Raw genomic sequence first — 20820 nt, 5'->3', positions numbered from 1 at the left:
TAGTGTGGGTTTGTAAACTATTTGCTTCTCATTTTTTTCTGGGGAAAAAATAATTGATAAAATATAAGCTAAACTTAAACTTAAAATTTATGCTCAATTTCCATGAATCAGATCAAACTGACTAGATGACATAAATGCACATATCCATCCGTAAGTCTCCCTACTCCGTTTGACTTCTTTATTCTTAAGTCCTATGAAGAAATATTAAAGATACTAGAACTGATTATTCTTGAAAAGAGAAAATTGAGTCAAAGGTAGGAGAAGAGAAGATCAAGAGCAGAAGAATCAAAGTACAAAGCTAGAATAGGAAAGAAGGTCAACAACAGAAGGATAAGAGGGCAATAAGAGGACAGAAGGAAAATATAATGGAAGACCAGGAGCAGAAAAGTCAAAAGGGAGAAGAGAGGAGATCAAATTAAGATCCTTAAAATATCTGAAGGAATCAGATGGAAAAAATCAGGACCTTTTGCTATCATTATAGAGTGCAGAATGAAGCATAATGAATTTAAGTTTCAGGAAGATAGATCCAACTGAATGTTATAGAAAAGAAACCCTTCCTAATAGTAAGGAAAGGTAAGGTAAGTTGACATGGGAACTAATTACTCAGAACTGTAAGGGTCTCATAAGAAGAATAAGTAGAGATAGACAACTATCTGCTAGCAGTATGAGTAGGGTAGATAAGATTCCACTACCTAGGTTTCAATGTGAATTTGAAGTAAGGGTTTTTTTTATCTTCAGAAAATGAATTTAATACCAAGCATCAACACCAATTTGAAAGAATAGCCAACTTAAGGGTTATAACTGAACGCAAGATTGAGATCCTAAGTATCCTCACTCAGAAGTAATCTCACTGAAAGTAAATAGTAAACAGTACTAAACAATACAAATTAAGAATTAAGATGCATGACAAAAAATTAAAGGCTTAAAAGCAAATCAAGTAACAAGACAAATTATACTGGAAAGGCTACAAACTAACTTGCTGAATGCAATGTTTGGCAATGATTAATGTCTCCTTGTGACAGTCATTCAAACAGACAACTTTCCTTCACGCAACCATTACCATGGGAATGCAGTTTGTTTGCCCGTTAATCAGAACAAAAGCAACACAAAGTCTGAACAGCAAATTCTTCATTATAGATAAAATGTTTCACCCCTACTGGGGAATGCAGTAGAGTCTCATCTAGTTATTTCTGGCACTTTCATCTGTTAAACTGTGCTTCCAAACAGGCGCTTTCATCTATTAGACTGTGCTTCCAAACAGAACACAGAAATAGTCTCTTTATACCCTTTTCTTTGATATTAAAACATTGTGAATTGGACCATGCTGTTTTTTGAGTCTTTTACACAAAAGTACACATATTGGTTCACCACAGATAAAAACCTTTACACAAAAGTACATGTATTTATATACTACAAATAAAACTTTTGCAGGAGTAAAATAAAGCATATTCTATATTTATTAGGGATGAGTAAATCCTTTGAAAGAGATACTTTGCAGTGTGTAAGAATATGTACAAACAACTCTCTTTGAATAATAAAAGCAGTGTGCCCCCTCTTTCAGCCTTACAACACTACTTCATAAACTGCTCGGTATATAACTACATATATGGCTATTTTTTTCACAACAAAATAAACTGGCTGTACATGCATATGAAAAAAAGATCTGGCTGCTTTAATTATTTCATTTCCATCTGGGAAAGGAATATATATTTTACATTTTTTAAAAAATATTCTCAATTTGTTCAAGGCCACCTCTAAAAATAGGACTCAAATACTAATGAAAATGTTACTATTATTTTATCTACTACCCTGTGAAACTGCATGTGTGAATACATTTTCAATATTAATTATGTTATATGCCAAATTTAGAGACTTATTTCCTCCCCTTCATTTTCATTGGATTTGGTCAGGATGTTACACAAACAGAATGCATCTCTAAAATACAAATAAGTCATGCTAGTAGGTATTGATTTTTTTTACATCTGAGCAAAGTAATGAAAAACAATTCAAAATTCCACATTCTAAAAATTTCTGTTTAAAATACTAGAGAGCAAAATTTTACCAAATTATGGAAATAATAGCTACAGAACATCTAGATATCTCTAACGTTAGTACCTGTTTATCTATCTATAATTAGCCCTTATAATCCCTCAGAATAGCCTTCCTTGTGCTGAGAAATATCAATTGTTATTGTATATTAAATATAAATATAGATATGCCTGAAACTGGGAGAAAGATAGCCAGTGAACTCCCGGATAGTGAGAGAAACTGAACAATTTGCACATTCTTACAAAACACATGCATCTTTTAATATATTTCATCACATCCCTCTATGTAAACAACCAAGTTTTTGAAGGATAAATTTTGCATGGAGCCATCAGTCAATTTCATATGTATGTAAAATCTTAATTAGGCTGTTTAACTCACTCTTGCTTAAGGGGCTTCAGAACCAGTTAAATCAACTGTTTCTCCCACTGAAAATGAAAAAGGTAAGTAGGCATTTGGCATGAGATCAAACTAATCTCACACATCTCTATCTTAATCTGCAGCACATCTGGAACATATCTTCTTCTAAGCAAATCCAGAGGTGACCAACTGTGAGCACTTTCTGTGCTGTCCTGATCTCCAGTTTTATTTTTATAAAAATAGTATTTGACTGATTTGTTTCCCATTAGAGTTTAATTAACATAACACTTCTTGTAAAAGAGACTAAAATATGCCTGGCATAATTTTATTACAAATGAGAATATGAATCCACCATTATTTTTGTGTATAAAGGCATGGTACAATATTTTAAGGTCCAAGAGTTCCTTGCCCCACATACTGTATTTATTTTGGTAGCAGCTCTCCATGGTCCTGATTAGAGATTTGTCTTAAAATGCTTTTTCTACGGTTTAGTCATCATTTAGCTTGAATTTTGAAACTGCGTGACTATGTCAAGAGGAAATGCAAATATTCTCTTGCCAAGAGTTTTACTTCCAGTTCTTTTTATTAATGACACCACCATTTAGCCAAATGTGAGCAGGTTCATAACTTTACTTAATTTAGTGTGGTTGGGTTCATATATGTTTAATCAGGTCAGTTAAAGATGACATGGCTGCATTTGCACAACTTTGTTTTAACTTTGGTTAGGGTTTTTTTTTGTCTGTGTGTGCCTTAGCATGTTTACTTACTTTATGGTTCACTTAAATATATTTTGCAAATTCAATCTTACTTCCTCTAATTCATTGATGAGATTGATCTACAAAGCATGCGGTTTAGTGATTTAGCCTACAACTGTATAGCCACTACCTTTATGAAGATGTTTCCCCAAAGGGAACATTAGGAAGTACTAGCAATTGGATTATTGTTTTGAAAATGAAAGAAACCCAGTGTGGATTTCTTGAAAAACATGCACAATGCTGAAGGTATCTGACACCCATCTCTTCCACAAGGATGTATTTATTACACTCTGGATCTGTCTGGTTAATCTCCCTGGGTAGATCAAATCAGTCACGACAGATTGGGTCATAAGTGCACGTGGCTGAATGTGTAGCTTTAAGCATTATCACGAGCTGAAAATGATTCCACAAATCCAGACCAGATGGGGCAATGGATCTCTAATTTGAACTTGCCTCAACTATGGCATCCAGGTCAGTACTGAGGCAAGTGATTGCCTTACAAAAGGACCATAAGCACCAATATTTAATTTATGGAGCATAGTTGAAAGCCCCTGAATCATATGAGATATTTCCTTGGGACAGTTATTCTCAAACAGAGGATTTATTGCTATATAATAGGCACGGCACTGTTCTTTATTTCCCAATTTTCATTCAGTTTCTTGCTGAAATTTCTGCTACATGTACTTTAGGTGCCTCCCAATCTATTTCACTGCCTGGAAATTCTTCAGTGGTAGGACACTCAAGAATGTTACTGGATCAACAGCAGTATCTCACGTATGCTCTCTCTCTCTCTCCTCCATCCATCCATCTACATCTACCTACCTATTTAATATCTATCTATCTATCTATCTATCTATCTATCTATCTATCTATCTATCTATCTATCTATCTATCTACCTAACTGCCCACCTACCTACCTACCTTGATGTTGAACACAATTATGATTGGACTCAAATATCTGAGGCTTCCTGGAGTCTGACAAACATCCACAGAGCTGCAGATGAGGGGGGATATAAGCAGGTAGGGATATATAAGCAGGTGGGGAAGTTGCAGTTTGACCCTTACCTTAGCTCAGGGATGGGAGGAGCCAAGCCCAAAATGGCTTGGATTGAGATGGCTCCTCAGCTAATGATTGGTAAAATTTGCTTAACAATGGCATTGGGGAAAGCCAGGATTGTGGCTGGTAAGAGGCGGTCACGTGTCATCTCTTATTATGGCTGCCTTGCTTAGCAATTAAAATTACGGTCCCAACTGTGGTTATAAGTCAAAGACTATCTGTAGGAATGGCTCTTGAATGGGGTACATCTGGATTATATTTAAGCAGATATTTAGTCAAAATGATATTGCTGTGTTTTCTGATCCAGCTGATATCTTGTATCATAATTTTTAAGTTTTCAAAACATTATTTTAAGATATTTTTACTGAGTCACTAATGTTCTAATTGTTTCAATTTATAGTAATCAACTTTTAATTGTCACCCTCTTTGGGATCTCTTTCTTTAAAACTGAAAAAAGGGGTTAAAATTTTAACAAGCATATAATTTCCTTATCTTCTTTAATAGGTTTTTACTTTTAATAGGTTTATTGGAGTTTTACCCAATTGAAGTAGATTTAAATCTCCACTTAATCACAAAATTTTATCGCTTTGAACAAATCTTAAGAATCTCGTGAGCTGCAAATATAATTGAAATAAAAAGAAACATTTACTAGAAGGCACTAAAACAATAATGCAATGTTGGTAATCTTTAATTTACAACCATTTGCTTAGCAACTGGTTATAGCAGTGAAAAAAGTAAGTTATCATTGGTCCTTGCACTCATGACCATTGCGTTATCCCCACAGTTACGTTGTCAAAATTTGGATGTTTGGCAACTGGCATATGTTTATATGGGAGTCATGTAATTATCAACTGCAACCTTCCCTTCTGACAAACAAAGTCAATGGAAAAAGCTGGGTTTGCTTAATGACTCCATGATTCGCTTAACAACCATAGTGAATTGCTTAACACTCATGGCAAAAAGGTCATAAAAATGACTTCGTTTAGCAATTTCCTGTAATCTTATCTTGTTTAGAGTATGATTTGTATAATATAATGTGTATAATATGATGTGTATAATATAATGTATACAGAGAGTGATATTACAAAGGCTGGGGGTTAGAGAAGTGGAATTAGCCAATATAGCTTCCGTAAAAAGATTATTAAATTATGTCCCCCTCCCTTTTTAAGAATCTTTTGGCATGTTCCACTGATTTTGTCAGATATAATTCCCTCGACATTTTCCATTTCTCAAATGAATAAAATAATAAAGATGCATTTGTACCATAGCTTTATACTATATTATTCAAATTCAGTTTTTGCTTAGTGATAAACAGATAGGTTCTAATTAATAATTTACTTGTGTAGTGATTTTATAGTAATGGCTGAATTCCCATAGGTTCAATTTGGATTGAGACAGAAACTAAAAGCAAAATGTAGAATGCTGTGGAAAGTTTTTGTCATTGATCTACAGAAAACTGTAAATAATATCTCTAATGCTTTTGACCATGGAGTTCAAATAAATACGTTGAACTTTTAAGAGTTTTTCCATAACATTCATTGTTCTGATCACTGTTGTTCCATTCCATTTACTATTTTCCTAGTGTTCATATCTATCTTCTTTTAATCTCAAAGCAGTTTACAGAGCAAATGATAATACAAGCAGCGTGCAATGGCTACTATTTTCAATAAAATTGTACCTTTCACAGTTTCTCAATTGATTTTTTAATAACTAATAATACTGGGAGTAATGTAAAGTGCAAGGGACAAGTTGACTTTTTCTATATAATCTGGATGACCAGGAAGTACTAAGAAAGATGCTGCTGTTATGGTTGCTTCATCCGAACACAATGGTGACATTATAAAATTGGAATTATAATTCGTATTTTCCAATCTTTTCTTTGTTGATGTCCATTCCTGAGGTAATTAAATTAAATAAAACTGGCAGAACTGGTATCAAATGAAACCATTCCATGCCTGCTAATATGGCAGTTACTTAAATGATGACAAAATCATAGTTCAGTAGACGGATTCCAAATGTAATTAGGTTTTAATCTATAATTATCTCAGAGAGTTCTAAGAATCACTGTTTGTCTTGACAATGATACTAGTTCATAACTTATTGCTTATTTTCTGCTCTATTTCCACCATACATATTGTTTGTTTAAAGACTGTATTATTTCTATATGGAATGTCCATCAATAAATCATGAAAAACAATTGGGCTGCTAATATCAATTGCGCTGTTTAGTATTTTTATTATCTGAATCATAATAACAAGGTAATTGCTTGTCTCTGAATTAATTTTTTTCATTCGTTAAAAGATTTTTCTATTAATAATTTTTATTTGAAAATCTTGCAAAATTATTAAGATTTTAAGTACAAATTTCACAAATAATGACTTTAAATATATCTGCTGCTAGAAATACACCAGACAAGTTAAAAACCAAGTTAAACCAACATGAATGGAGAATGGAGTATGAAAATTCAGCTGGGTTTTCTCAAATAAATATATTCAAGCCGGTATCTAAATTTAGCTTGTCATATGCTACTTTTTGGTGGTGCTTGAAAACACATCTAATACCAGTTGTCTATATAGCTTTCAAAAACTAGTCACGTTTACTTCTATGACATAAAAAGGCGATTTTCATAAACTGAGCCAATCTTCAGAAAATTGGTAACTGATATCCTGTTGTAGAGAATTATGGAACCCATGAAAACCAAACAAAAACAAAAAAAATGTGGTTTTGAGCCAAAGCAATGCCAAAATGTTACACTGGCTTTTTACTATTTCATTCCATCAAGCTAATATTGATTATATCCAGCACATTTCTTTGGTTTGACTTTGTTGCTTTTAATGTGATCATTAATCCTTATAAAACATTCAACTGAAAGGAAGTCAACTCTGAATTTAGTATGATTTCCACAAAAGAGCAGCCCTCTCCCCAAAATCCAAATCCTAAACATACAAAAAAGCTGTTCAATGCCCTATTTCTCTACTTTGTTAACCCACAGTTGACAAGTCCATCTGAAACCAATTCTAGATATTCTTCTCCACAATCAATGTTATATATGATATTCTTGCATATAGTACGTATCTGCCAGAATCCACAATCTAACAAAAGCAAGGGTTAGAAAAAAGAAATAAATATTAATTGAATGACTACATTATCTAGCTATTAAATAAACCATGGTACATATAGCATTCAGTGACTATATACCAATCATTCTAACATTTACTAACATTTACTAAAATGCACACAAAATTCATGGAGGAAAAATAATTCCATAAATATTGAAGATTGGTCAACTGGGAAAAGATGGGATAACAACGAATAAGAGAAAAAACTCCTATTTAGATGTTGCAAAAAATGGTCAATTCAACCAAACAAATCTTTCCTCACTCAAACTGTCTGGCCAGATATAATATATCTTAAAAGACCTCCACCATAGAGGTGCCTGCCATTTATTCTTTCCCCTTCAACAGCACCTGTTCCCAGTGGACATAAAGCATCCACTCTCCTCGGTTCACAGGTAACTATTTCAAGAATAAAACTCATTTTTCCATAATATACAGAACATTAAGACTTTGACAAGTCAACCAGTCAAGATTATATTCATCCAAAAACAACACCACCACCAAAATAAATTTATATTTTTCTTATGAACCTGAGATGGAGATTTCAATTTTTTTCTAATATATTTTAAAATTAAATTGTAGAAGATATTCCATGCCTAAGAATATTGTTATTTCATCCAATATTATTTATTTGATATTAAACAGTTATTTAATTGGTGCCTTACGACTTGGCAAATCTTATTGCCAATGGTGAAATTCATTTGTCACTGTACAAAGTTTGTCTCTGTAAACATGTTAAGATTTTTCTTTTATTGAAATTGTTCTTTATTTTATCTTGAAGTAATACCTGTAACCATATAGAGCAGAAGTCTCCAAACTTGGCAACTTTAAGACTTGTGGACTTCAACTCCTAGAATTCTCCAGCCAGCTATAAGCCTTAAAGTTGCCAAGTTTGGGGACCCCTGTGGTTTTGAGCCAAAGCAATGCCAAAATGTTACATTGGCTTTTTACTATTTCATTCCATCAAGCTAATATTGATTATATCCAACACATTTCTTTGGTTTGACTTTGTTGCTTTTAATATGTGATAAGAACGCCTGGGAAAAAAAACCTCTTCTATCCAACACGAAGTAGCTACTTTTGCAATGAGGTCTGAAAAAAATGCACAAAGTGCTTCTGATATCCTTGGCTCTATGCTTCTACAACTAATGCCTTACTGGGAAATGCCATATAATCCAAATACAAAAACTAAGCAGTATTAAGATGCTGAGAGTCTATATTCTATTGATTCATTTGTCTTCATTAATCATTAAAACCATAGCTTTTAAGCCATGATTTCAGTGAACTCTGTAGAATATGCCTTTCTGACTGTACAATTGGATTAAATGAAGGTAAAAAAAAATTCACATGTACTTTCACTACTCAAAAACTGGCAATTTCTTACACTACTTTGAATCGGCTTTCCAGCAAAAATTAAAAACCAGACACGTTTGCTTTGTTTTCATGTTCCTTTTTCTTCCACAATTTGAAATGCAAAAAAATGTATTGCAATTTTTCAAGCATGATTTTATTTTAATATAAACAATATGTATACAGTTATATTCTAGAATTGTATCCATCAACCTAATGCTTTCTTGTTGTTTAACTATTATGTTCAAGAATTATTAGTAGATTTGGACATGACAAACCCTGAGAACACAACTGAGTTTACCTATAGAGATTACAGTGGAAGGTTAAGTGCATATAAAGTAGCAAAATTCAAGATTTCCACAAAGTTTATCACCTTTTAGGTTGGCACAATATCAATATTTCATTCCCCCAAGTTATTTCCTAATGTATAAAATTTAATTTAATACAACTACAGTATTTACATAAATAAATTTAAATAGTTAAGATTTAAAAAATAAAATGAGTGATTTTGCTTAACGAAAGAAAATAATTAGCTTTATAATATGAAGAAGTAAGATACATTTGATGGTCCATATACTTCCATTTTCATGCTCTTAATTCCTTTGATGTATGCTCAATAGCTATGAAATTGATCTGCTGTGTCATTCTTTGTCATAAAGCCATAAAATATCAGGACCACATTGTCTCTAGTTCTTCCTTATGAATTTTATTTTTAGGAAAATCCCTAGTTTTAAGCTTATATTAGATTATATATTCAGGATCTTCTAACAATAACTACTATATGCTAAATGATCTCAGGGGCATTTTGGTTAATGTGAGATATGCTTCATTGAACCATATCAAACTTTACTAAAATCAGTGTTTTTACAAAAATCACTGAAGTTTGCAGTACAACTTTGCCACTTCTCCTGGTTCTTGATCAAAGAAACCTGAAAAGCTAAATCAAATAGATAAATTTTAGAATGATTCATAACTGATTTAGGAATGCCAAATATAATCCATCAGGTTTAAAAAGTGAACGTGATATTTATTCATAATGCCATTTATTTTTATTTATTTCAATAGTAATAAGCATTACTGCAATATTATTTTCTGAGTATAATTTGTGATGTGTTTTGTTGCATCCATTACTGTAGTTTCAACTTTTTCAGAAATATATTTACAGTACAGTTTGAACAATATAAAAACTGTTTGGATATACTGTATATGGCTTTCTGTCCTAATGGCATATTGCCAAAGAAAATTCTCAATATTTGTAAAAATATTTGTTATATATATATATATATATATATATATATATATATATATATATATATATATATATATATATATGGCATTCAGCTTTGTTCGGGTATTTTCCCACGTCATTGTAGTTGTGCTTTTAAAGTTGTAGCAATGTTTCAGCAGAATCTCATCTGCCATCATCAGGCTTCTGTATAGTGTTCATCTGTGAGTATACCCGCGAAAACTTAAGAATATATATATATATAGTTTTTGTGGGTATCTTAAGTTTTTGCGGGTATTTATATGTATGGTATTCAGCTTTGTTCGGGTATTTTCCCACGTCATTATAGTTGTGCTTTTAAAGTTGTAGCAACGTTTCGGCAGAATCTCATCTGCCATCATCAGGTTTCTGTATTGTCAGAATGGTTCCACCAGACTCCACCAGACTGTCAATTATTTGGAAGCCTGCCCTCACAAACAAACAAATCTCCATACCACAAGCCAGGCAAACATCTGGGCACAAACAGATCCCCCCTGATACCTCCAGCTCAAACACACCCCAACCAGGGACCCAGATGAAACCTAGCTTCCTAATAAATGATAGCCATCCGTTTACTCGGAGCCAAGCCACACTAAAAGCCTCCAATACAGGAAACACAATGTTGCCAGCCAATCAAGAAAAAAAAAAGCTACAAAACAGACAGAAGATATTAGAAACACCAATCAAGCAGAACACAGCAAACTCCAAGACCAGTAAACACAGACCAAGACTCCCAACCAATCAGGATGAAGAAAAAACCATTCTGGCACAGCAGTAGGCTAGCACCAAATTTAAAACAGAAACGGCTGTGAAAGTCTGACTCACAGACGAACACAATACAGAAGCCTGATGATGGCAGATGAGATTCTGCCAAAACGTTGCTACAACTTTAAAAGCACAACTATAATGACGTGGGAAAATACCCGAACAAAGCTGAATACCATACATACATACATACATTCAAATATAAATATAAATATATATATAAATATAAATATATATGTGTATGTGTGTATGTATATGTACATATACATACACATGCATATGTACATACATGCATACATACATACATATATGTGAATTTCTCTCTCTCTTACACTGTTCTTTTCTACAGGGGTGTCCTTCTATAGAGCTATTAAGGCCACTCACTAGGCCATTTAAGACTCTTTAGATATCTTAATTTGTGAAAAATGAGAATTTTCTAAATTTGCCATCATTTGAAGATGTCTATAAAAGTTCCAAAAATATAATTCCAGTTACAACTGCCATCGATCTAGAGCTGAATGATAATTTTCAACTGCTTTGGAATCAGTCTAATATTGACAACACCTTTCTAGGATCAAAGACCATCAACAGTGCAATAATTTTCAGGAATTGTCATTGGGGTTTTCAATGTAACTTGCATTAGAGACCAACATGTCTCACTTACAATTAAATATGTCAAATATTAGAAATGATTATTTATGTGACAGGTCAGTTCCACTGAACTTAATATTTAGAAGTAGTCCAGCAAAGGATTGTGGGGTAAAATGATTGTTTGTTTAATCTATAGTTCATTCCTTTATATGACTAATTGGAACTAAAAGTCCCAATTTTCTCTTAGGGAAATGTGTACATTATTATATTCCCTTGGGAGGGGACTGTTAACCTTTTGTCTATTGAAGAATTCTAGAGCACTTGAGAAGTGGATATGCTTTTATATAATTTGGTTGGTCCTGATTAAAGTCAACATACATTTTGGGGTGTTTTTTTTCTCCAGTGAGCAACGAATAATAATACTTAATTTCATCAGATACCAAAACACTACTAATTTTATTCAATAATCTCTACCTGCTGATGGGAATGCATCTGCCAGCAGAATGGATTCCCCCACACCAAATCTACTTGAGAGGATTATGAGAAGGGGAGGAGGGGAAAGCAAGGGCAAGTCTTGTTATGCAAGTAAGAGTCTGATTGTATAAAAGTCCATGTCAACTCTAATTATAAAAACAGTCAATATTCAAATTGAAATATTTCATTATATCTTCCAGATCTGAATGTTTCTGGTGAAGATTAAGAGTCACTAGCCAAAAGAGAATCACATATCCTATTACAATAAATTATTTTACATTTCCTTACTTTAAACTTTCCCAAAGTCACCACTTTAGATGTTTCCCATGTACCTTCCTACCTACCTACCTACCTACCTATCTTGTAATTAGGTATATAATTAAAAATATTTATGTGGGCAAATAGAATCTTTTTATTCTGTAATTCTTGCAGATGCATGTTTCTGAAAACAATGCAGCAAACTAAAAGTGATTTTTAAAACCGATCTATTCAATAGTCAGCAGATGCTAAACAAAACAAGTGAAATAATGAGAAAATCTTTTGAATCACTTTTGGGGGACAGCCTGGGAATTTTTTTTGTCAAAAATGTTTATTTTTGTGAACAATTAAACCTATAGAACCTGTCAAAGCTATCACAGTTTTCTTGGGTTTTGTGGGAACAGTAAATTTTGAAACAAATGCTTCTATGAAGAGAAATATTTAAAACATTTTTGGGAATGACATACATTAAAAGTTACTTAACTAAGAGAAATTTAAAGGGAATTTAAATGAAATTTAAAAAGAAAGAGCAGCGTAAGAAATGCTAATATTAACCCCAATGGAGAGCCTTGTATTGTGCTATTTCTTTGATAATTGTTGACAAAGCAGTATCTTTATGAAGAACAAAGAAAAAGTGATATGGATAGACTTTCTCCCATCTGTTTCCCTTGTGAAATTTTTATTTAAGATCCCCATGAAGCATAATTTTTCAATTTTCTCCATGTATTTTTACAGTGTGCTTATACTGAATGAGAAGCAGTTTTACAAATAACCTATGCCAAATGCAATAACCATTATCCTTTTGTAACTATGTATCTTCCCATTTTGCATCTTTATATCAATTCTTATACAACAGCTAAACATCCTGATTCCACCTCTTGCAGTTTTTTTTACACTATGTATTAAAGCTGCTTCCTTTCCTGCTGCTTGGAGTTTAACCTGTAACTCTCCAACTTAGTACAACTCTGGTCAGTTTATACAATACATTAATATCTCCTATTTACCAAAGCTTTGTAAACAAAATGGCAACTTTTTCACAGCTGTGATGAACAAGAATTACCGTACATTTTTTCTTATGTTCTTATATTTACTCTAAGAAACTAGCTTTTCTGTGATTTAAAAACTGATTAGTACAAAACATTTTAGAGCTGTTGAAAAAAAAAACATGATTAATTTAAGCTTCTATCTCATACAAATTTACGAGGATTTTAAAAAATGAACTCTAAATGGTTTAATTCTAGGTAATATATAGGTCTGAAGTGTTATGATTTCATGCAGCCCTAGATTTCACCAAATGTTAAAATTAAATGCAAACCTATCCATCATACTCATAATGTTTAAATTCTTCCTCAGCTTTTGTTTTTAGATATTTTCTTAGAGCGTCTACTGTACCAGTAGTTTTTTCCAGAATATTTACAGCTTATTTCTTTTTCTTTTTTAATTGGGACTGTGTACATTTTGTTAGGACTGCAGATTTGTTGCTAGGATTACCCTTTAGCCTTTTGGTTCTTTAATTAGGTATCTTAGAACTCTCCTGACCTTCCCTTAGGCTACTGTAGTCTTAAAAGATAAATACCAGGGACAACAATTTTTTTTGGCTAACACCTTTCCAGATTTGCAAACACTACAGGGCATTTTGGGTACCTGTAGATCCAAAATAAAGAACTTCAGCTGGTCAGTTCTCCATACTGAAATACTGCCAGATAAATGTATTTTTATTTTTTATGATGGGTTGCTGCTGCTTTTTAAAAATTAAATACTCTGTATAGAAATACTTAGCAATCAAAATCAATTCCTCTTGATTCTTGATCACAATATTGCTTTAGTTGTCCTTGACTACTATAATGTCCTTGCAATACAGAACATCAATAACAGATGTCATTGCAAGGCATATTATCTGCCCTGCAAAGACTACCACTTCAATAATTGCTTTAGCAGTGTCCAAAGACTGATGTAATGCTTGCCCGAGAAGATGGAAATATCATGTTACAAGCTTTACAAATTCCATCTGCATTATAAATTAAGGCCAAATTTCCAAAATATTTCCCAGAGCCGAAGGCATTAAAACACTTATCTGGAAATAATTTCATTAAATCTCACAGAGCTTATTTCTGAGTAAACCTATACACCAGAGCACTCTCAATGGAAACAAACAACTTCAGTTCCTCTGTTTTTAACAATTGTAAGTTAGTTTCTCCAACAAGCTGGCTGACCAATTTCAAACACTCCTGGTTATCTGAAGCTGTTTTAGTCTGATTTCAGGCAAGACCAAGCCAAGACAACTTTGATTGTTCTGACGGATGATCTACTGAAGACTGTAATGGGGAAAGTGTCCCTCTGCCAGTACTCCTGGATCCCTCAGCAGCTTTTTGTTATTGCTACTAAGCCCTTCTGGAGCACTTGAGATTTGGAGATCAGATACTATCATGGTGCTGCTCCTATCTCGATGGCAGCTTCTGGAGTCCAATATAAGGGGATTAGAGTTGTTAGGGAACTACAGGTTTCTGTTCCATCTCCTATATTCTTCAATATTTATATGAAAACTCGGGGTATGATTGTCAGGAGGTATAAAGCTCGATTTAGACAGCTTTCTGTTTTCTTCTATTTTCACACGATGCATTAGTCCCTGTAATCAGCTCCTCCTTGGACCAGACTGTGGTACTGATGAACTGTAAACCTGGATCTAGTGGGTTTGGTTGTTGGTGATAACTCTAGTACAAGGGGCATTTTCCTTGCACTGGCAAGGATTGTATTTCCACTCCAAGAAGTGTGTAGCTTTAGGATACTACTTGATCTCATGAGTACTTGGCGAGGAATAGAGGCGAAGGATGCTTTTCTTTTAGCTGTATGAGTTATCAACTTCACTTTATCCAGCGTAGACCTGAACTGAATTTTGTGATTTCCTCCCTCCTTACCTCCTGGATAGATTATTGTAATGCAGTCACATGGGAATGCATTTGAAGAAAACTGGAAAAATATAATAAACCCAGAATGCAATAACCTCTATTATTCCTTTTGGGAACATGACATCTCTTCTGGCTTAATTACACTGGCTTCCTCTTGCTTTTTGAGCTCAATTTTAAGTGTTTAACATATAAATCTATGGGTCTTGCCTACATGAAATAATAATTTCTCCATGAAATTATGAATAGGCTTTCCAAGCATCCTATTTGGTATATTATGAGTGCCATCAAGAAAGGAGACCTAGGTTAGAAAAAGGTAGATCCAAGGCCTGAGGGTTGATCAAATCATTGGTTGATGTTAATACATAAGTAAATACTTTCTTCCATAAAGAAGCATTTATGTCCTAATATTGCACATTTGTAACTTGATGCTATGTCAGATATGGATACTGTATATTTTAATTGGTATTCTGTTAATATTTTAACTAAAATTAATTGTTTATCAATGTTATTTATCATTATGTTTGTTCCTTCATAATGTTTATTATAATATTGTGAACAATCAATACAACACCACACATATGAATTTAAAAATGAATTAACAGTGTCCATTACAAAGCTCTTTCAAGACAAAATATTACTTGATCAACCACAATAAATGATGAACCATAACTTTGTAGGCCATTATGGGAAGCTAGTGAAGCATCACGATGTATATTATGGTGAATTCAATCATTCAATAACAATAGCATTTAGACTTCTATACCACTTCATAGTGCTTTACAGCCCTCTCTAAGCAGTTTACAGAGTCAGCATACTTCCCCCAACAATCTAGGTCCTGAGTTTACCGACCTTGGAAGATGGAAGGTTGAGTCAGCCTTGAGCCTGGGGAGATTCAAACTGCCAAACTGCTGGCAATTAGCAGTCAGCAGAAGTGGACTGCAGTACTGCATTCTAACCACTGCGCCACCACATCAAGCCTAACCACCACCTAAAGCCTAAAAGAAGTCCATGTGCTACTCAGCAGTACTAAAGTGGAATGAATGACAACCTCATACTCCTACCAAATCTCCACATCAGTAGCCAGTTTGACTAATAAACTCCTGAATGAAAAGCAGAATATAAATCTAACAAAGAATAAAATATTTATCAACCCCAAGTACTGTAATAGATTAGGCACATGGCGTAAATGTAATCTCATACAAGAAAAACTGTACCTTGGTTTAAAACCATAATATTCAGTACTTGATAAAGTTGAAAACTTGTCACTGTGCAACATTTATTTTTTGTGCTTGTTATAGTAACTACACAAAAAACATGAATATAAAGTATTTTTAATCATATAAATTCTTATCAAAATCTTTCTTCACATTACTTTAACAACCTTGCAACTATGTATTTATTCTGAAGAATTTCAGTGAAAGAATATTCATCTAGCAATAAACATAATTTGAAACCTTACTTAGTGGGATTAAGTTATATGTTCTAGTATAGTAAACCCTCTTATCCAGAATAATTTTCAGTTCTTCATTCAGTACTCATTATAATTTCCCCATATCAGAATTTCCCACATTGTAGAAGGTTCCAAATTTAGTTCCTTAACCAGGGTAAGAACTGATTAAAGAAATATTCATCCAAGCAAGCACTCTTCCTGGTGGCATGCATGTTCCCTAACTTTGTTATCTTTGATCACAATAATTAAATAGTAAACTAGGGTTGGATATACTTAGCTGCTCTTAAACATGATTAAAAGGTTATCTATTTTGAATTATTTAAACATGAAGAAGTGTCAAATTACATCATCTCCAGTGGGAAATCTGTCTTTTGTCATAAATACACCTGCAATCAAACTAAGCTATAACAATAGAAATAACTTCTAATCCCTTTGAAATGAACATGAGTTGTCATCTTAAGCCTAATGGAATGCAGACTTTCTATGGAATACAAAAGCTCACATGCAAAACTGTGGAATGGCTATATCCATTCTATTACAAAAATCAGTTGCATTTCCAAAATTATCTAACAAATAATTGAATGAGGCCAATATTAAGAAATTGAGGCATGAGTCACACACATAAATAACCCAGATGTGAAAACTCCCAGAGTTTTCACAAAGACTTCGCCAAAGACTTTTTGTCATAAAATCTTCATATTTGCAGCAAATTTCTAACAGGTATCTCTGACATATAGGAGAAATACTAGGCCACATTTTGTGAGGAGTCAACTTTTTCCTCCCTACAATATTTGTGAGTAGTACATTTCATGCCACAGAAGAGATCAAAAGCAGAATTGCAAACTGTAAAGACTGCTTATCAGATTGGCATAATGCATAAACCGAACAGCATAACACATCCACAACACACTATGCATTGATTTGGAAGCAGGATAACTAATTATATTGCCTTTTCTTCTTCAGCGTAAATCTTACCCTGGTTATTTTCAACGGTGAAGCAAACAGTGATTGCATTCAGATAATGTTATATGGGCTTGTCTGATACTTTGCTTGGCTTTAGAAACTGTCCTATTACTATTTCAATAATAATTTTTATAGCAGTATTAAACACTTAGTGATTGTTAACCACATATTGATTCATACCTGTAGACACAAAACTCCGATGAAATGTTATTTAGATAAAAACATTAAGCTAAAATAGTCTGCTCCTGGCATACAAACTTCAGGGCAATATATACCAATGGTATGTTTTGGTTATGTAAGTGTGGCTACAGAATTAATAATTACAATATTTTTTCTTTGTAATAACTAACCTTTCCATCAGGTTCTGGTGATACTTTATCCACTTTGTTGCTGCTAAATTTACTTTTCACCCATTCTTCTACTTGCACATTGAATTTCATGAAAGTCACATAGCTTATATATGCACTCAGTAATATTAAACTTTCCCACCACCTAATGAAATTATCCAAAAAGAAGATGATTAGCAGTATCAAGTCTAGGATGTAAAAGGATACATCCCGAAAGAGTGGCCACCAAGTAAGGTGCAAAATCTGTTTAGAAAATAAAGCACACATCCCGATCACAAACAGGATGTTGAATACTGCAGATCCAACTATGGTTCCAATGCCAACATTGCTGTGAGATATAAAGATTCCTATTAAAGAAGTGAAGAGTTCTGGGGCTGAGCCACCAGCGGCCATAAACGTTGCCCCAGCAACATCATCAGAAATGTTGAGTTTTTCTGTGATGACGGTCAGTGAAGGAACAAAGAACTCATCACAGACAATAGCTAAGGCTACAAACATGTAAATCATTCCAATGATATGAAGGAGCACAGCACCCCGTCGTCTCTCCTCAAGAGAAAAAAGATCTGTTGGGTAGTCCCCCTGAGAATGTTCTGTGTGGTTATCATCTGTTAATTTAGAAGAAAGAGGGGAATCCGGAGTATCATTTTGATTCCGTTCTTGATAGCCCAATAGACTTCTTTGATGCACTGACTTGGACTTTTCACTGTCCAGGCTGCTGATTGTCTCTGTGCTATAAGGTTCTAACTGGAAAAAGGCACTGACTGAAAGTGAGAGTGTGCTCATGGCCATAATACCCAAGAAAAGTCCTGTTATTCGAATCAGTCTCTGTTTTTTCCTTATATGTGGATGTTTCTTAAAGCCAAGCAATGGCTCCTGCAGACACCACTCTTCAAGAAAGTGAGCAGCAATATTTTTGTACTGAACCATTTTTGAAGTAAGTTTGTTTGCGGTCCAAGAATTCAGAGTCCAATAGGTTTTTCTTTCATACTTCCTTTATTCTTCAGTTAAACGGTACTTTGATGTTTTCTCTGAACCAAGGATTTACGAAGCTCATGCCTTTGCTGTGATTAAAGAGATAAACATTTGCATCAGTTTAGAAGTGTTTGGCTCAGATACACCTAAAAACATTGTCCTGTACACACACGACTTAACGTTTTAAAATGCTATATAACATGAAATAAGTTTACAATAAAAGCAAATTTATCCAGTATTTCTCAATATTATGCATGTTGGGAAACTTGGAATTATCTCAAAAGCTAATCTTACATTGCAAATTTGAACCTTGATTCTGTTTCTTTAATTCCTGTAAAAGTGTCAATTTTTCTTTCTTTCATGATTCCAGAGCAATAATTTCATAATAGCTTTCTTTCCACTTATTACTTTTCTTGGCATGCTTGTCAAATTTATCGAAGCTGATTTTATGTGCATTAATTAACCAGCATAAATTCATTATTATATTAAGACCCTGAGAATGAACCTTAAATATTGTCAGGGAAACGAAATGGAAAGATGTTCTGCTTCACTTCTAAAAACACAAGGCTATTTTAGATTTTGGTTAGATGGGTCTAACCGAAGTCCAAATAAACTGGCACCTAGGTACTTTAAAAGTATCCAAGTAGTGAATCAATCTTCAAATTAACATACCCAAATAGAATATGACTTTTGCTGTAATTTCAAATAAAGCAGAAAATGTTTAAAAAAAACAAAAAACCTCCCACATTTCCTTGGATCTTTCTCTAACTACCCATATCACAGGTCTGTTGGTAAATATACAACCAGAGAATTAAATTAAATCTCCTCTTTTCCAGAAAACGCTATTCCTGTCAACATATCTAAGAGTTAAAGAGTTAATTTTTATTTTTATTATTATTACTCTCTTTCAATTCTTATTCCTGTGCACTTTTAGTAACACACCGATTACAGTGCAATGCAGAAACCCTTGTACTACTTACGACCTTACTGTTGCTTCTAAGGAATTATTCCCCAAAACGATATCATTGAAATCCTTAAAAAAAAAAAAAGAAAAAAAAAAAAAAAGCCCACAATTCCAAACCAAAATTTCCAATTCAGCTCTGGGAATCCATTAAGAAGAAGAACCACGTTCTCTCTCACCGTGTTCGGATTAAAAAGCCGGAGTCAAGAGCCACCCTGCAGATCCACTACTAAAAAAAAAAAGAAGTAATTAAAATTACGTAATTATGCTTGGTGCAGAGCCCCGCACTGATCTGCAAAGTAACCATCCCCTCTCGCTCTCACTTCTTAACTCCCGGGTAGATACAGATTGCCGCGCGCTGGGCGCTCCCAAAAAGGGACCCCCCCCAAAAAAAAACCCGGCATGCCTTTTTTTTTTTTTTTTTTTTGCGGGCGCGGCGAAAACTTCGCGGGAGGAAGTTCTCCATCCCACCCACCCCTTTTGCGCGTGGAAAGTTCGCGCAAGCAAGAAAGAAAGCCTCGAAATTAAAGGCGGCGAGGGCAAATCACCTGCTCCTACCGAAGACGCCTGCCCCCCCCACTTCCCGGGTTCAAGAGCCCCGACGGGCAGGTGGGTCAGGTGGAAGAGGGAAGCGCGGGCTCGCCTTTCTCTCTTCCGCTCCCTTCCTCGGACTTTCTCCAAGGCGCCGCAAACAGCTGCAGCCCTCCCGCAGCCGAGAGACTCGCTCGCTCGCTCGCTCCCTCCCTCGCCGCCCACAGAAGCCACGGGCAAAACGCGGGGAAGGTCAGGAGAACGGACGAGTCGCCGGCCCGGCCAGCCGCTCGCTGCCACCGCCTCTTACCGGGCCACGTGAGAAGACGAGCGCCGGCTCAGCCCGGCCCGCTCTCCCGCGAAGACGAGCACACACACACACACACGAGAACCAGCCTCTGCCGGCAATTCCTCTCACCGTCCGGCTTCAACCACGGGAGCCACGCCCACTCGCGCCTGCCCCTCCTCTTCCCCCAGGCAAAGCGGCACGCGCCGGCGAAAGCCTCTCCTTCCCCCCTCGCGCGCGCGCGAGCGAGCCTCGGCGACCCCACCGACTCGCCGGACGCTGAGGAGAAACAGGAGAAAGGGCGGGGGGGGCGTGCGCGCGGGCTTCTGAGGGGATGTGTACCGCCCTCACTTCGCGTTAGCCGCGAA

The 20820-nt window shown here is 34.8% G+C and overlaps 1 protein-coding gene across 6 annotated transcripts in view; it reads right to left on the bottom strand.

Annotated features, from left to right (window-relative positions):
• Positions 1-20572, bottom strand: part of SLC24A2 (solute carrier family 24 member 2) — a 60938-nt gene extending 40366 nt beyond the window's left edge. The window contains exons 1-3 of one of the 6 annotated variants that reach the window (XM_087957639.1): positions 20477-20572; positions 19815-19864; positions 17706-18763 (exon numbers count right to left, since the gene is read on the bottom strand). In XM_087957639.1, coding sequence (XP_087813765.1) covers positions 17706-18629 — 924 coding nt within the window. In that variant the 5' untranslated portion in view covers positions 18630-18763; positions 19815-19864; positions 20477-20572. The other 5 variants (XM_087957645.1, XM_087957640.1, XM_087957643.1 and 2 more) reach the window with 5 other exon arrangements.
• Positions 20573-20820: the final 248 nt, after the last annotated feature.

Source organism: Notechis scutatus, chromosome 2, assembly GCF_049901735.1.
Source record: "Notechis scutatus isolate UNSWTSFEM ecotype Mainland chromosome 2, rNotScu1.2, whole genome shotgun sequence".
Lineage (NCBI taxonomy): Eukaryota > Metazoa > Chordata > Lepidosauria > Squamata > Elapidae > Notechis > Notechis scutatus.
The sequence above is the reverse complement of the archived record's forward strand: the minus strand, read 5'-3'. Positions and strand labels throughout refer to the sequence as shown.